Here is an 18251-nt window from a genome sequence, read left to right on the forward strand (position 1 = left end):
GCAGAGGCTTGAGGAACGGGTAAGAAACATTTGTGTTGTACGTGCAATGCGAAAAAATGATCAAAAAATTTATTTCGGGAAGGGCTTGAGCCCTACACCTACCCCTAAATACGCCACTGTACATCAGTCAACCATTCCCATATTATCTCACACAGCAACGAAACAAATTTTGAGTAAAGGCAAAAATAGCTGTCAATATTCGAGACGAGACCGAGACTTTCGAGACTGACCAAGGTCTCGTCTCGATTTATAGAGGTCTGTCTCGGTCTCGTTCTCGTCTCGGTATGTAAAAGGCCGTTTCGGTCTCGGTCTCGTCTCGGTATATAAAAGTCCGTCTCGGTCTCGTCTCGTATTATCGAGACGAGACCGAGACGATACCGAGACTAGTCTCGGTCTCGGTACCATCCCTAGGATAAAGTATTGAAACTTTTGGTCCAAAGTAGAATTATTATTAGCCTGTTAGTGATACTTATTAAATTTGTTTATTACCCTCCTTGTGTATTTCATGGGGTATAGAAATGTTGTCCCGTGCGTAACGTTACGCACGGGACATTTACAGATTTATCCAAGGAAGTGAATAAAATTAAGTTATTAAGATTTCAATACGTATTTATTATTATTGAGATTAAACAATGAAGAATAAACTTTTATATTAACTCAAAGAAACATGAATTTGCTGAGAGAAACTAAATCAAATATAACTAAACATAACTACCAAAAACGTTTACGTTAAGTTACATAGAAACATTTACCACGAGGATTAAAAACAAATTATCATGATAAATCGCACTTTTTTCTTTTCATTAGAAAGGGAGGTATCTAGGTTGGTTCGACAGTCTTGTAGTGGGCAAATGGATTTGCAACTTTTTACTATATTCTTTCACCCTTTATCAGAAAATTAGGTGCATGAAGTATATTTAAAACTTGATCAAATGACACATCTGTTCTTTTCATCAAAACAAAACTTTGTACAACTGTTGTCCATGCATTTCAGACTTGTTCCTCTAATGTTCCCATCTTCTTCTACATCACTTTCAGACACACATGCATACCGATATTTAATCCTATTTCTGGAAGAACCACAATTAAATTTCACTAGGAGAAATACACGTGCTCTAATATTGTCCATTCTGAGCCCGACAGTTGAAGGGTTGGAATATCATTATGGACATCGTTTTCAAAGTTGTGTTCTGAATTAATGTCGCTCTCATCACTTGGTGAATATATCATTCTGTACACTGGCACTCTTTTCGTTTTCCATGAACCAATCTATAACTTGAATCACCTTGTTCTTCTTCACATTTTAGAGTGTTTTTCTCTTCTAAATGGTCAACAACGATGCAATGCTGAAAGAGTTTCGCAAAAGGGATGTGAGGAAAAATCTTTTAACTTGCCTATAACGCTGCATCCTCACTTCATTTTTCAGTCTCACCTTGTTGCTATGTTTTCTAGCCTTTTCAGCGCCACTCATTGTTTTTGTTGATCGATTCAGTTCATCACTGATAATATTATATGGAACAGAGTTACTTGCCTGTGAATCCATATTACTTATTTAAAAAGCTCACACTAAAGCGAATCTTCACTGTGAAGTAACAAACAATCATACCAATTAACCAAAAACCAACTGTTTTCCTTCAATTCACTTTCCCGCATTTCACCTGATAATGGCAGCGTTCAAAACGACTCAACGTTTGGTAGCTAGCACAGAGGATCGAGCAGCTCAACAGTTGTACAACATTATGTGGTTTGAACTCCAACAATCAGCATTCAAATACCCTAAAGACATGGTAATAACACTAAGCGAGTTGCCTAGCAAAGTTCGACTTTGATACTTTGGAATGTAATTAATTCATTTAAGTTAAATTATGGATGCCATTTTTTTGTGCTTGTTAATGTCCAAATGTTAATCTTAAAATATCAATCTCTTTAGTAAGGATATTGCATAATAACAGTCTTAGAACAGCCAAACAATTGCATGGTTACTTTTCTGTCCCGTGCGTAACGGTGAGTCGAAGAGGAAAACACAGTGTGAAGCTAATTAAATTCTATTTTCCAATTTAAAAAATATAATGCACAGTAAGGAGAATGAATGTAGAACATAAGTGATGGCATATAAAATGAAAATGCTGCCATAAATCGCAGAGAATATCCAATGAAATTGAGGTTGTCAAATGAGCTTTTTGTCTGAGTCCCGTGCGTAACGCTTAATTTTGGCTTATAACTCAAATTTGCAATTGTTTTGAGTGTTTCATTTTATTTAACTATGCACTAATAATTTTTCCCCTAATTTTGACATACTTTTTATTTTATTTGAAAATACATTTTTGTTTAAAAAAGCAGTTTTGTGTACGAATGTCCCGTGCGTAACACTGAGAATCGCCCAGGAGCGTCATTTCAGATTTGCCTTGGGGGGGGGGGGGTAAAATCCTCCACCGAAACACGAGTTTCACGTTTTTCCCTAGTACATTATTTCCTAGTCTTTCAGTAGGCAACCGATTAATATATATTTAATTCTCAAACTCAGGTGGATAGTTGCCCCCCTGCTACCCCATGTTGTGCATGCCCCCCGAAACAAAATTCTAAATACGCCACTGCTTATAGGACATCAACCTACGTGCGGAGGTTCTGTTTTTTCATCATCACCAAATTTCTTCTCTCCTTTCGTCACTCGAGAATTAAAAAAAAAAGAGTTGCTCTTCCCAAGAATATTGGATGGTAATTGTAAGAATAACTAGATAATGACAAACTAAATGATCAAGCGATATGCAATGTACGAAATTAAATTCTTGGAGGTCTCGATGGTCTGAATGAAAATGTTAGTATGTAAGAACATTAACAGGATGTTAATACCAGATTTGCGAGATTTATGATAACACACATGATGGTCCTTTCATGCCATTAAAGCTAAATATTTCTGAACAGGCAAATTTTAGTTCAGTGAAAAAAGGTTAGTACATCAAATCCCGTTGCCGTTATTTGTGGCTTTCTAAACCGAAATTAACTCATTTTTAAGGCTTTTGCCTGAGCTCGCCCCGTCCTTTTTAAGTTTTACTGAATAATTTTCACCATGACAATAATTTTAAAAAGTGTAAAAACCTGAGCAACAAAATATGTATTTTCATTTGTTAATAACTTTCGGTACGTAGGAGCACTAATATTCTTCCTTTATCACTATTATAGCGTTAATGATTGGTTTAGCCTCTATTATGATTCTAAGATCTCATGATTTTATGTTGATTAACGTAAATTTGTACATTATGCAAATTTGTAGATACTTGCATCTAGAACACTTTTAAAGTTTTTCATGTTCTTCATCGTTTTTAAGTTATTCGGTAGGATGTAGACAAAAGGACCCCGGGACTTTTTGGTTTTAATTTGATCACAAAGTGTCCTGAACTCCCAAATAGTGTTTTCTGAAAATTGCATATCTCTGAAACCTAAAAAGCTTTCCCAAAATTGCAATGGAATTTATGGTCTATGGGCGGGATAGATAAAAGAGCCTACGATTTTTCGGTTCGAATTTGATCACAATGTGTTCCTGAGGTTCCAAATAACGCTAAGATGGCGTTCTTGAAGCCCACTCTAGCCGTCTTTATCTGATCCAAACTGCTATTGTGGCGTCGGCCATGCCTATTAGTTCGATCAAGATCAAGAATTTCATCGTTCACACAACAAAAAATGATGGTGTTTAGACTATTTCATTTATAACGTGATCTGACAGTGACAATGTGTGTTAATTGGTATTTCTTTCTATTTGCAAAACTTTAAGCTATATATTTGACATCTATTCCAAGTAATGAACAACGTGTTATATTTCCTGTAATCTTTCACGAAAATAACTTTGTGAGCGTACGAATTTTCCGACATTTACAAGAGGAGAAGTCCTGCCATTTGTTTTCCTATGTGCATGCTATGTGCTCGTCGTGCTTTGTATGCATACCTTTTTCCCCACGTAGTTGCCCTATGTTGGCCACATATTTGTACCTAGTTATATCGTAAATACTGTCACAAGTTTGAATGTGAATAACACAGAGAGTATTAACACCAAGGCAATTTATTTTGGCCATGTTTTACATTGATATATTGTACACCTGACTCATGAATCATTTTTCGAAATGTCCCCCCTTGGCCTTGATGCAGGCACGAAGTCTGTCCGACCACTGGTCAATGGCATTACGCATCACGTCCATGGGAAAATTGTTCACTGCTCGGGTCAAGGATTGTTTGAGACTGTCCATAGATGCATGCCGTTTATGGCAGACCTTCGCCTGAAGGTCTGACCAAAGTTTGTAGTCCAACGGGTTAAGGTCCGGGCTGCTAGAAGGCCAACCAGCGGCAGAAATGAAGTCGGTGACGTTCTGTGCCAGCCAGTCCTGGGTTGTTTTCGCTTTGTGGCCTGGAGCGAAATCCTGTTGAAAGGTCCACCTTTCTCCAGGGAACATGGTAGCAGACAGTGGTTTCACTATAGGTGTTAGCACTGTGTCCTGGTACACCTCGGCAGATGTTTTAACATCATCTTCGCAAAAATGCAGCTGGGTTGTGCCTGAGTAGCTAACTCCCCACCAAACCATCACTGAGGCAGGATGGTGTGTCCTCTGAACCCTTAGAGCTGCTTCAGCAGCTGCAGTAGATGAGGTGGCATACACACGGTCATTTTGGGCATTGTAGGCTTGCTCAATTGTGAACACGTTTTCGTCAGTGAACAGAATCTTTGTGTGCAGATTGTTGGCGTAACGCCGCAACAGTTTCTTTGATTTAAGGACCCCCTGCGACATTAATGTTTGGGTCAGAAAGTGACCAGTCCGCCTCTTATACGCCTCTTATAGGTCACTCCTGAGCACACGAGATATGGAATTTCTACTGATGTTCATCTCAGCATCCATCACACTTTATGTTTGAACAGGATTTTTTCGAATTCTTGCTGCAACTGCTTTCTGGACCTGCGGGGTTCATACCGTTCGTGGTCTGCTACTCCTAGTGCGGTCAGCTGCCGTTCCAGTCTCAGTGTATCGCGCCATACAGCGATACACGAATTTCTTGCTGATTTGTAGGGGTTTCAGGAGGTTGAAAATCTCACCTGCTGTCTTCCCGACCTTGTGTAGTGCAATTACTGCTACACGATTTTCGTAATCGCCCCACTTCATCAGAACTCAGTACAATATCAACGTATGTCATAAACAGTCAAACACACACTACATGCATCTTACGCTTTATACACAAATGGCAGCACTGTGCCACTCCGGATGCCTACAGCGCCACTCCAAATTTTTTACAATATTTATGATATAACTAGGTAGTATAGTAACAGTTACGTAACATTTGTAGTCACATTTTTTTTTTATTTTACTCATAGGCCTACTACATATTTGTAGTAACAGTTAAACATAAACTGATTTATTAATATATCGAGTCTACATATGAGCTTATTTCTCGTGGATGTGCATATTGCTCCAACATTAGGACTTAGGGCAACTTGTTGAAGTTTTCGCAGTGTGCAATTTTGTGAAGACACCACTTGGAACCGCAGATACACGTTAGGATCAAATTTGAATCACAAAATAGCGGTCTTTTCTATCTACACTGCCCATATGAGGTAAATTCCATTGTAGTTTTGGGCAACCTTATGAGGTTTCCGCGGGCTGAAAAATACTATTTCGGACCTCAAAAATACATTATGATCAAATTTCAATAGAGAAACCGAGGGTCTTTTTTATTTATTTACCCTGCCTATAGATGGTAAATTGATCGTAATTGTGGGCAATTTTATGAGGTTTTCGCGGTCTGAAAAAAATATTATGTTGGACCTCAGGAATGCATTGCCACTAAATTTCAATAGAAAACGGGTCCTTTTATGTACCTGCCCATAGTTTGTAAATTTCATCATAATTTTGGGCAACATTATGAGATTTATGCCGTATGATTTTTTGAAAACACTATTTGGGATCTCATAAGCCCATTGTGACCAAATTTGAACCGAAAAGCCGCGGGCCTTTTTATATGCACACCTACCAGTTGTTCACTAAAATAAAATTTTAAAAAAAGTGGGAAGTGAGCTTAGCTTTCTAGTCCCTCATGATGCAGTGCTGAATCTGAAACCCAACCTGAAACCAGATCTGTGAGCCGGAATCACGTGCACCACAGGCACACGTGCAATGTTATAAAAAATTCATACAAGTCATAATTACGGACAGAAAATATGGTAAACAAAAGATTGCAAGTGTGATCAAAACGAAGTATCTTTTACAAGGTTGAAGCATAGCAATGCATGACTCTGTCTGAATGTGTAAACTACGTGTTGATACATATAAGGCGCCAGCAGTCTTAAGTACGTAGCGATAGATCTTTGACCTACAGTCATTCTATCTGCACAGTCAGCTGCATCATGAAACAGACCTCCAGAAAAAGAACGAAAAAAAAAAGTAATAACAAGTCAGTCAACATTGCGTACCTTAATACACAATCACACGTCAACGCAAACAATACTGTTCATTCAATTATAACAAACCTTGTAACTTACTCACTCAGTGTACTAACTACGCCATTGTTTTCTATTTTAGTTTAATAGGGTAGACGTGGAAGTTATTAAGAGGGTAAACATCAAGTCCAAAAGGTGTGAACCATTCATCTCTACGAAGGGTAAATAGCTACGTGCAATGATAAAAGTAATCTCCTGATTTTGTTCATAGAATGGTAACAAACACTAAGTGGAATAACCTTTGCACTGTTGTTTTCTGTTCCACTGTTATACAAACTAAACGTTCCCACTTTTGGAGAGCATTGTTTTCAAATCAAGACATAAAAAAGAAGAATTCGATTGCAGTTATGTAGAGTGTATCCTCCTCCTACAAATACAGAAGAAATGAAATGAAATCTTTAAGTTCTATGTCCCACATTTTTGTAGGCTGGATTAAAGGAGACAGTGATGATGATGAGAAATGAGTGAAATGGTGGAATGAAGAAAGTGGAAGGAAACGGAAGAACCGCAAGAAAATCCACGCAGGCGGTGTTTGTCCACCACAAAGCTCACTTTGGCTGGACCTGGGATCGAACCAAGGACCCCATGCACGAGAGGTGAACGCTCTACCACTGAGCCACTGGGGCCCCTATGCCCTCATTAAGTTCTTCGGCGAGAGGATAGTACATATTATTCTGCTTAATGAGATATTTCCTAAAATTACCATTAGGTAATACACGGATGCAAATAAGCAACAAAATTTACTAGCCCCGCAAAAATGCTACTACAAAAATGCTACTACATCCCACAATAGAAATCATTTACTTACCCTCGGTATGATATTAAATACCCGCCCGCACCGATGAGCCATTCGCCCCGGGCGAGTGGTTATTTGCAGCCCTGAGCTAATAGCTACATTGTGCAAAGATGCAACATCATAAGCCTGTATCAATTGATAGATCACAAGCTCAAGCTGAACAAAATTACATGCTTTAGGGGTGAATTCTCATGCGTAGTTTTCGAGAAAATCGACAAAGGAACTTCAGTGACGCAAAAAATGAATGTCGTTTGTTTGCTATTAATAATTGGTAGTTATTCTGGTGGAAAAAATTACTATTTTTATATAGTGTATACGAGACAATTTTTTTTTTTTTTTTAAGTTGAGGTGATTTGAGTTTAAGCGTTCTTTTGAGCAGCGAAGCTATATGAGGCGTAGACTTACAGCTTAATGTAGGATCCAGACCACATGAGCTCGCGCCCCAAAGGCAGGCACGTTATCCAGATAGCCGCACGACAGATCAAAATTTTACTTTTAATTAGCAGATTGTGTCTATTGTTGTTTATCTTTCTTAATAATGTCTCACATACGAGTACCACATAGGCCCTGCCTCATGAAAAATTTCTAGTATAAGGATCCGTCACGTAGCATATAAAATTGTGACTGCCTGGCAGTTATGACGTCATCAACACCATCTACCAATGTATGGGCTTTTTGATAAGTTGAAAGGCATTTTGCCAATATTAAATGGCTTTCCTTCTTAAATTCCGAAATCTTAGTATTATTTACTAAAATTTAACAAAGTGCTTAGGGAAAGGGTGTCCCATAGAGTTGCCAGACGTCCGGCTTTTAGCCGGACCGTCCGGTTTTTGGACATAAAAATTGATGTCCTGCTTTGAATCCAAGCCGGACGCACTTTTGTCCTCCTTTTCGAGTTTGGACACTAATTAATAAAACAAGTCAACAAAGTTTCATGGTTGCCAGAATGGAGGTAGAATAAATAAGTTATTAGCACTATGAATTAACAAACCAAATTCCTTCATTTGACTCCTTGCTGTCTGCTGTTAGAAAGCTAAAAATTGATGATCTTAACATTTATGAATTTAATGTTGAATATTGTTTACTGAAGGAAATAATTTCGTCTGGAAATCTTCAGGAACTTGTATCTGATGAAGAAAAGTATGCACGAATTTTTAAGGAGTGTTCGTCATAGCATCTTACATTTTCTCCATATCGAATTATAATGCAGAATGTGAAAGAATATTCTCAAGAATGAAATTACTTTGGGCAGATGTTAGAAATAGAGTTAGTGTTGATACTGTGAAGACTGACTTCAAATCTGTATGAATTATAGCAGTGATGGTGATTCTGAAACATATTTGTGTGTCACAATGTAAAGAATGAGTCAGAAAAAATTTGGCCGCTTTCCTCCCGCCATATTTTCTAGTATATAAGATGAACATTGGCAGCACTGTGCATAAGCAAGGACAGACTACCGATCTTACTCACAAATAGATTGTCAGTTGTGCAGTGCGCGTGGTGTGGTAAAGAACGATGAGTCAGTTAGAAAAACGAAAACTAATTGTGAACAAATACCTCGAAAATCCAGGTATGTCCTTAAATAAATTAAGCAAACTCGTAAAGTACTCTTGGTCTACTGTGCAAAATGTAATTAAAAAGTACACACAAGATTTAACTGTTGAAAGAAAACCTGGCTCAGATAGAAAACCGGGGACTAGCCAACCAAAGCTGGAGAAAAGGGTTACTGCATTGCTGCGTCAAAATCCGAATTTATCGGAAAAAGCAGTGCTGGTGTGGTCAAAGCGTCCCAATCTACAGTGCACAGAATTAAAGCAAGGAAAGGTTTACGATCTTGCAAAGTGCAAAAGGTACCTAACTGAGACGAAAAGCAACAACTGACGGCAAAATCCAGAGCAAGAAAACTCTATGATCAGCACCTTACTCAATATGAATGTTGCATTATGGACGACGAAACCTATTGTGTCGCTGATTTCAGTCAAATTCCCGGAAAGGAGTACTACGAGGCACTGAAGAGGGGAGATGTGCACGATAAATTTAAACAACGGAAGGCATCCAAATATCCCCAAAGAATATTTGATTTGGCAAGCTATTTGTTCATGCGGTAAAAAACATGGCGTTCATCACAACAGGGAGAATTAACGGCGAAATTTATACGAAGGAGTGTTTACAAAAACGCTTGTATCCATTTGTGATGTCACACAGTAACTCTGTTTTCTTTTGGTCAGATCTTGGTACCTCTCACTACTCTAAAGCAGCCACTGATTGTTATAAAGAAAAGGGTATCCTCGCAGTTCGAAAAGAGGCAAATCCACCAAATTGCCCTGAACTTAGGCCAATTGAAAAATATTGGGCCCACATTAAAAGAACATTGAAAACATCAAAAGGGAAGGCTGCTGACTTGAAAACTTTTCGTCGCAAGTGGACTGCAGCTGTTAATTAAATCAGGGCCGTGCTGGGATACTAATGAGGGCGGTGGACAAGTCTACTAAAAGGGCGCCTATACAAACGGGATATATATATATATATATATATATATATATATATATATATATATATATATATATATAGAGAGAGAGAGAGAGAGACTTTGAAAGAAAGTATGGGTGCCATTTTATATGAAAATCACCACCAAATTTGTTTTAATATTAACGTAAATAGCTAACCTCGAATCGAAATCCTCTTTACTACAGAAAAACTTTTTAGTTCCTGTAATAACATTTCTGTCAAATAAAAAGAAGCTAAATGTATCAACAACTTAATATAGCACGCCTATGGACGCAGGAGGCTCATTGCCGCGTTTACAAAAGCTCTCCATTTATTTCTGTCCTTAGAAAACTGAACCCAGTTTCTATTTTATATTTCAAGCTCTGCGAGAACCATTTTAATATTGTCCTCCCATCTGCGCCTCGGTCTTCCTAACGGTCATTTTCCTATTTGGATTTCCAGTTACAACTTCGAAAGCGTTTCTAATTTCTTCCTTTCTGGCTACATCTAATGAACATTTGATCCTCCTACACTTGACGACCCTAACAATGTTTGGTAAACAGTATAAAATTATGCAGTTCCTCCTTATGAAGTTTCCGCCTTTCCCCATTCCCGTTCATTTTGGAGTTCGAATATTGGTTTCATAATTTTGTTTTCAAATACTTTCATTCTGCGATTTTCCCTCAGTCAGTTACCATGTTTCGCAACCACACAGCACAACAGGCATAATTATCGTTTTATATTTTGAGCTACAAATTACTCAAGAGAATTAGCGACAACAAAAGATTTTTAACTGAATAATAGCACGAAATCTCTGCTTTCAGTTGACATCAAATTTTTTTGTGATTATGGTTTTGGTCTATCAATAATGGTCCTAGATATTTGAAAGTATCCACTTCGTCGAAAGAAAATATTATTTGGTATTTTAATCAATAAAATGCAGTATTACGATCCCGACAAACTTCCATTTATTCAGTTTTCTCTGCATTTACTTTTAAGCCTATATCCCTGCAAACGTTAATTAAGATTTCTGCATTCCTTTCTATCATTCTATTAATATCATTACTTATTAAATTTACATCATCAGCATACGCCATAACCTGGCAAATGCAATTCAGCTCTAGGACCTGATTGCTGTCTTTGATTTTCCTTATCGTGTTCTCCAGAACAAAGTTAAATAATAATGACGACAACGCATCTCCTTGTTTCAGGTCATTCTCAACGTGAAAGCTCGTGAACAAGAATTTCTCTACTCGAACCTTACTTTGGGATTCATTTAAACATATCTTAATTAATCTACCTTTTTCGGTATTGCAAATTCTGTATGCATGTTGTACAATGTTTCCCTCCTACCAGAGTCTAAAGTAAATAATTGATGTGCCAGGATGTTGTATTCTCTCATTTCTTTTCAAGTATTAGTCGAATGGTAAATATCTGGTCGATAGTTGATCGATTTTACCTAAATCCGTTCTGATAATCTCCAATAATTTCATCTGCGTATAGAGTCAATCTTGCTAATACAATGTTTAAGACGATTTATTGGATGTTGACAGAAGAGAAATGTCTCGATAACTATTAAATCTGTTTTGTTACTTTTCTTCTGAACTGGAACAATGATTGATTCTCTTCAATCTTGTGGTAATTCCTCCTTGTTCCAGATAATGAGAATGAGTTTGTGTATTTTGCTCTACAATTTTTCCCCTCCAGCTAAAATTAGGTCAACTAGAATTTCGTCTACACCCGGAGATGTGTGTTTATTTATTTTTTTTTTTAAATAGCGATTTCTGTTTCTGTCTGGTTAGGTTCTGGAATATACGGTCATGCTGCATGCATTTCACTTTCTCCACGCGCATTAGTTTTTGGTTATGTGTTAAGCAAATCGTCAAAGAAATCTTTCCATCTATTTAAGATGCTATCTGTATCAGTGAGAACTGTTCCTTTAGATTTCTTTAATGTATAAGCACGAAGTTGATAGCCTTTCTTAAGTTCGTTAATGCATTTATACATGTTCCGAATGTTTTTGTTTTCACTATTATCTTCAAGTTAATTAATTTTAACTTTCAAAAGTCGCGTTTCTTTGTTCTAAAAGTTTTAGAAGTTTTAGAATTCACTGCGAGATGACAATGAAATTTTATGTAGTTATTTCGTTCGGATTTCGCAGCCAACGCAGTTTCTTCTGTTTTCTCTTCTCTGCTACTTTAGTACATTCCTGGTTGAACCATGGTTTGTTCCTACGTATTTCTGCGTGCTCTAATATTTCTTTTGCTGAAATTTTAATGTTATCTCTAATTTCAACCAAGTATCGTGAACACTATTTCCATCCGAACCTTCTAAAACCGAGAATCTATTCGACACTTTAATCTGGCTCCCTCTCACCTGACTCTCCTCTATTTAGAAAAAAATTAAACCGCTTCGTTTTCAGATATTGAATATTTCCTTTATTCAACGATAGTCTCTCTCTTACTATCACAATCAACTCCTCTGAACGACCGAACATCAGTTGTACTAGACTGTTCTTTTCTGTCTACTAAAACATGATCAGTTTGAATATGTGTTTTTCCATCTGATGAAGTCCAAGTATATTTATGAATGTCGCGATGTTGGAATTTTGTAATCTTCACGATAAGGTTTCTGGATATTTCACAGTTCACGAGTCTAACGCCATTGTCACAACCTTCCTTATGCAAACATTTATTCCCTATAATCGGTTTGAAAATACCCTCTGGTACTACCTTCGCATTGAAACCGCGTAACAGAATTTTCATATGGTATTGCAGGAGATGATCAAATACCCATTCTATTCTTTCGTAAAAACTGTATTTTTTAATCGCCATCCTTATTTTCTGTTGGGGCATGTGTATTTAAAATAATATTACACCACCGACCCTTAAGAGAAGTAAAAGAAAATATATCATTAACAAATATAACCTATGTAATTGCTGATATTACGTATTCGTTTGTGAACGGAAAGCCCTGTTTCTAGTTGGTAATTTTTAATTTATTCCCTGTAAAAGAACGTAAAATTTCCCGACTTGACTCCTCCATTTCCTTCTCATCTAACTTCCTGATATCCCACTAGGTCCAACTTCTATTTCTAAACTCATTTTTTACAAATTTTAACGCGCCTGCCCTATAGAGGCTTCTTACATTTCATGTTCCAAATCTTATGTCGATTTTACTTTGCGGAATTCGTGCCAAGTTATCAGTTCTGATTCGAGGATTCTGCGAACTTATCTGAACAATCCTTTTCTTACAGGATGAGGTTGTTAGTCTCACACCAAATTCTCAAGCTGGATTATTACCCCTTGTCTGTCCGCGACTGCTTACTCAGTATATTCGCAGCTAACCTCTATATCCCAGAGGCCTTCTCCTCGATCCACAACCTGAGGACGCGTCATGACGTGGTGACAGGAAGACCTCATTTTATGGAAATTAATATAGCTATACCCTAGAAACACAATAGGTACTGATTATCCGAACACTGCTTTAAAACACACACAAACAATCAATATGCTCGCGTATTCAGACTGTGAAAGCTTCGATGCCGTAAAACTCGTAAATTAGAGACTAGTATCAATGTAGTATTACATAAATTCATCGTACGTTTGACTATCCGAACTATTCTTGATGTATCACATTGTTTCGTTGTATAGCTATATAACTTTATAATATTTTTGTAAGTGATTACACTCTTTACTTGTTTTCTGCCAATAACAACTGTATGAATTTATAATATAAAACTGAAATACAGAAGAATAAAATTAAATATATATATATATATATATATATATATATATATATATATATATATATATATATATATATATATATATATATATATATATATATATGATATTTCGCAGGAAATCCTATGTAAAGGGCGCCTTGTATTCTTCGCAGGTTCTGTGCTACCAGTCAGTATTTGAATTTATTAAACAAAGCTGGTATACAGGATAACCAAAACCACTTATCCCTAATGTGATGTTTCGTAGGGCGCCTTATGTAAAGGGCGCACTGTACCTTTCACGGGTTCTTCGCCAACAGTAACTGTGTGTATTTATTGTACAGAACTGTGCTATACAGAAGAGTAAATAAAATCGTTCATCTTTGATGTGGTCTCGGAAGGGCGCCTAATGTAAAGGGCGCACTGCACCTTTCACGGGTTCTTTACCAATAAAACTGTAAGAATTTATTACTAAAAACTTGTACCATTATTTATAGTGTGATATTTCGGAGGGCGCACCGGGACACGTCCCGGTGTCCCGGTGGGCCAGCACGGGCCTGAATCAAATAACAGAAGATGTGCGAACTCTTATGAAGCGGATTAAAAGTAATGTACGAGCATTTTCCCATAATTAGTTCTTTATGATATCTTTTGTGTGTTTATTTTTTTTACTTTATAGTCAACTAAAGTATTCAAACGACCTTTCTTCTTTTCATTTCTTTACCTACTTTTTTGGTCAAAGTTACTGGCCAAGTTTTTTCTGACTCATTCTTTATAATAGGTTCTTAAGTGACAAATTATTGATAGAAGCAGCTCAAACGAACAAAAAGTATCATTAGTATTGCTGCCTGCTACTGAGTCATCATTTTGTAGTTGTATTTTTGTATTAGTTTCCTGTAATAATGTATTAATTTCTATATTATTTTTCTTTTTTTCTTTAAAATATGCTGTTTGATATAATTGGAAACAAACTTAAGTTTCGGTAAAAGCAATTTTTTTTCAGTGATTTTTTTAAAGTCAAAATGTCCTCCTTTCTGATTTTACAAATTTGACAACCCTAGTGTCTCGTAGTGACAGGCCCGAAACAAAATAATAATAATAATAATAATAATAATAATAATAATAATAATAATAATAATAATAATAATAATAATAATAATAATAATAATAATAATCGTATCGTAAGCATTATACATTCCAACACAACACGGGAGTTGTATATCTCTCAGGCATTTGTATCATGGCCAAATGATTATGAAAACCGAAGGAAAACTATTTCTCCAAGCTAAGGTGAATCTTTATATTGTTTGGACTGTTTTGCCCAATGAAGACATACAACATCTCTGACATTATAATTAATTGTGTATGTAATGTATTTGCTTATTACATATTGCATACAAGAAGAAAGAAAACACTGATTATACATGAATTAGAGACTGCAACCGGAACTAGGCTCAAATCTTGCAAACGGTACCAGATATTGAAAAACTAATCGAAAAAATCTTCCCATTATGGTACTTCTTGCGAGTTTTATCAAGACGTCTTTCAATCGTGTCTAAATAGGGATATGTACAGATGTTGTGAGGAATGACAAGGAGATTCTTGCTCATATGTGAATGATGCGCTGTGTAGAGAGCGCAGGTTCAGCTAGTAATAATTTTCAAACAATGTAAAAATGAAGATCAGCGCATAAAAATTTCTCATGTATATAGTAACCTAGTGCTCGGAGAACACTACGAAACTAAGTTACCAATGTCTTGAGAAATTCTTGTAGATAGAAATTTAGTACTTAGAAATCGCTTAGAGACTAAAAGTTGAGACATTGTTTGATGGTTTTGAGACATTATTATCGAGAAATTGTGTCTCGCTCAGTTACTACGCTTAGGGTAAACATTGCCTGAAATATGATAACCACTTCATTACGAAGTGCTGTGAAGTCTAAAAGTTCATATTATCTTGTTTTCCTGTTGATTTTAATAATATGGAAAAAAAAAGGTGAATCCACAGAGATTTCATCTTATAGTATTTTGTTGAATGTTATACATATTTGAACTCTATTTATTTATTTATTTTAGATAGGGCCAACTCCGGAATTTTTACTTTCCGGAATCCGGAAAGTAAAATTGGAAAATTTTCGAAATTCGGACAAATTCCGGAATTCGGAAAAATCCAGAATTTTCTAAGTGCAGCACGATTACTAATAAGTTATAGCACAGTGAAACTCCAATTATGCAGACTAATAGTTGTTAGGAGCAATCCGGATATGCAGAAATCCGACTAAATGAAGCAGTTATCAAAAAGATGAGATGAAAATTTCTCTAAAATCGCTTTTATTTTATTTAATAAAAAGAAGGTAGGCCTAAAATACGTTGATAATAAAATCACTTGTTATACAATAAATAAATAAATAAATAAATACAAATACAGTACTTTAGTATATACTACATCATTTAGGTGTTTTAGTAAAACATAACTCAATGGAGTTGACTGTTTTGCTATAGACACTCGTTTAGCTGCTTCCAAAGTCCCACAAACGTTAGATGGAAAGAAATTATGCGTAGTCACATTCAGGTTGGTGTTCCATCCAGTTCAAGGCAGTATAAAAATAAACGAATGCACCACTCGCTATAAATCCATTTTCAGGTTCAGTTGAAGACGTGTCGTCACATTCGCAATCACTTGCTGAGATTCGAACATTGCGCTACGAATAATTTCTTAATCGCTCAAAATGTGATATCCTGGGTCTATAGAATCGCATTGTAACTATTCTATCACCTGCCTTGCACTCGGAACAGCCAGAAATTTTCAGGGTGATGTTTTGCATATCTTCAACTGATATTTCTTCCATATGGTTATCTTCAGTTTCGTTTTTGGCTTCCTTTTGTCAATTCTTTTATTTTCGTTGAACATTATTTTATTTTTTGATTTCCTGATATCGATCCGGATAGTTGGAATTCGGATAATTGAAGTTCAACTACAATTGGCCTTTAAAAATATTACAGTGTACTAAAAATCTGCGTTGTAAAATGTTAATATTACCTGTAATTACCTTTTAATGTATTGAAAAACAAATTGAAGTACTGTATGTTTTAAGATCTAACGAAGATGAAAGTTAAAAGCGAAGAAGAACTGAAATGATTTTATTTTGAAGTTTTAGGAAAAACAGTTCAAACGTAAAACAACCGTACACACATTGTAAAATTTGAAAGGAAAGCGGCAGCGATTGACACGATTGCTACTACAAGAGCACGAGAAATGGAACTTAATGTAAAAATAATATTAACATTAAAGTAACTGTCAAATATACTATTCTTTATTTATTTATAAATATTACATTGGATTGTAATTTAACTACGTTATAATGACAGTATATATTTACAATAACTTATTTCTTCCAATTTCAATCAGAAAATCTTGTAATATTCACTCATGAACCTTCCTTGTTTTAGTTACTGTCATCCTTATTAATACGGTGTGTTTCTTTTCGTTTCAGGTTTTCTGGTGGGCTGTGAATGTTACGAATTACAATGGGAAGAAGATTACTATATCAACCATGTAAAGGGCCAGTACGAAATACAGAAATTACGATGTTTATAAAGACATTAAAGTTTAGGTGTGAATTTATACACCGTGCAGTCACAAATCACGTGTGATGTTTTGAAGTAGTTTGTCTTTTAAGTGAAGATTGAGCATTTTTGCAACAAAAAAGGAACAGAGCGTTATTGTTCTTATTAATACGATTATAATTACATACGTTTCTTTTAGTATGTAAATTTCTGTTTTTAGAAACAATGCTTTAATTGCATTTTTTTACGCTTTGCATCTGTTTTTAGGAAAGTACTGTTCCATTGTATACTGCCTTTCCACAGTGTATTTTGCCAACAAAAGTGTGTGATACATAAACATATATAATTATTATTAATTATTTTTTGTAAATAATCTTAGCGCTTTTTAAAAACATTTCGTATCACTTCTCCTGAATACATCAAAAGAATACTTTTAAATAAAATTAACATGTTCATTGCTGCTATGGATTGGAGTAACTCTCCGAACATTGTAGAACGGCTCCGGGTGTCAGTGGATATGTTAAGTGATATTTTCTGTAATATATGAATGAGCAACATTACATAAACTCTGTAATACTCGTTGCGGATCTCATATCCGAAATAAATGATAAAATAAAGATATCTGTTTCTTTTAATTTGTGTACTAAATAGCTGGGGTAAAAATGTACCTAACCCCGTGCCCATCTTTGGCCATTGCAATTTTTTAGGAAGTGGGGTAACGACGTCCCTGTGCGTTGCCCCTCACTTTTAGGGCCTACTTCTGCTAAATGACCAACATAGTACTGTACTATACTTTGTTTGTTTGAAAGAGTATGAATCTTCGGTGGTCCCATGTAAAGATTTATCACGAGCTAAACAATGAAACTTCTCAACGGCTGACAGAGTTAACATTGTAACTGTGTGTATGTTCACGTGTAATTCTATAACAAGTAAACTGACTGAAAAAGAAAAAAAAAAAGTTTACACATGTTTCATGGATCAACCCATTTTATTGGTAAATAGTACCCTACTTTTAGTTAAGGTATCTACATACCTAAACTACTGGAGTAATGAAAAAAACGAAAAAAAAAAAACTTTAAAAGGCAATAATTAAAATAATAATTACTTTTAAAACCAGAATATAAAAAAAGAATGCTCTGAGAGGTTACTAGCTGGTAGTATCTAATAAAAGCTGTTTAAGTCTGTTCCAAGTCAAACAAATTA

General features: G+C 35.8%; 1 protein-coding gene across 2 annotated transcripts in view; it reads left to right on the forward strand.

Moving 5' to 3' along the window:
* Positions 1 to 17669, forward strand: part of LOC145664348 (uncharacterized) — a 506205-nt gene extending 488536 nt beyond the window's left edge. For both annotated transcript variants that reach the window (XM_081730966.1, XM_081730965.1), the window contains one exon: positions 16976 to 17669. In XM_081730966.1, the coding sequence (XP_081587092.1) occupies positions 16976 to 17079 (104 nt within the window). In that variant the 3' untranslated portion in view covers positions 17080 to 17669. The remainder of the gene's footprint in view (positions 1 to 16975) is intronic.
* Positions 17670 to 18251: the final 582 nt, after the last annotated feature.

This window comes from Thermobia domestica, chromosome 11, assembly GCF_964235325.1.
Source record: "Thermobia domestica chromosome 11, izTheDome1.hap1.1, whole genome shotgun sequence".
NCBI lineage: Eukaryota > Metazoa > Arthropoda > Insecta > Zygentoma > Lepismatidae > Thermobia > Thermobia domestica.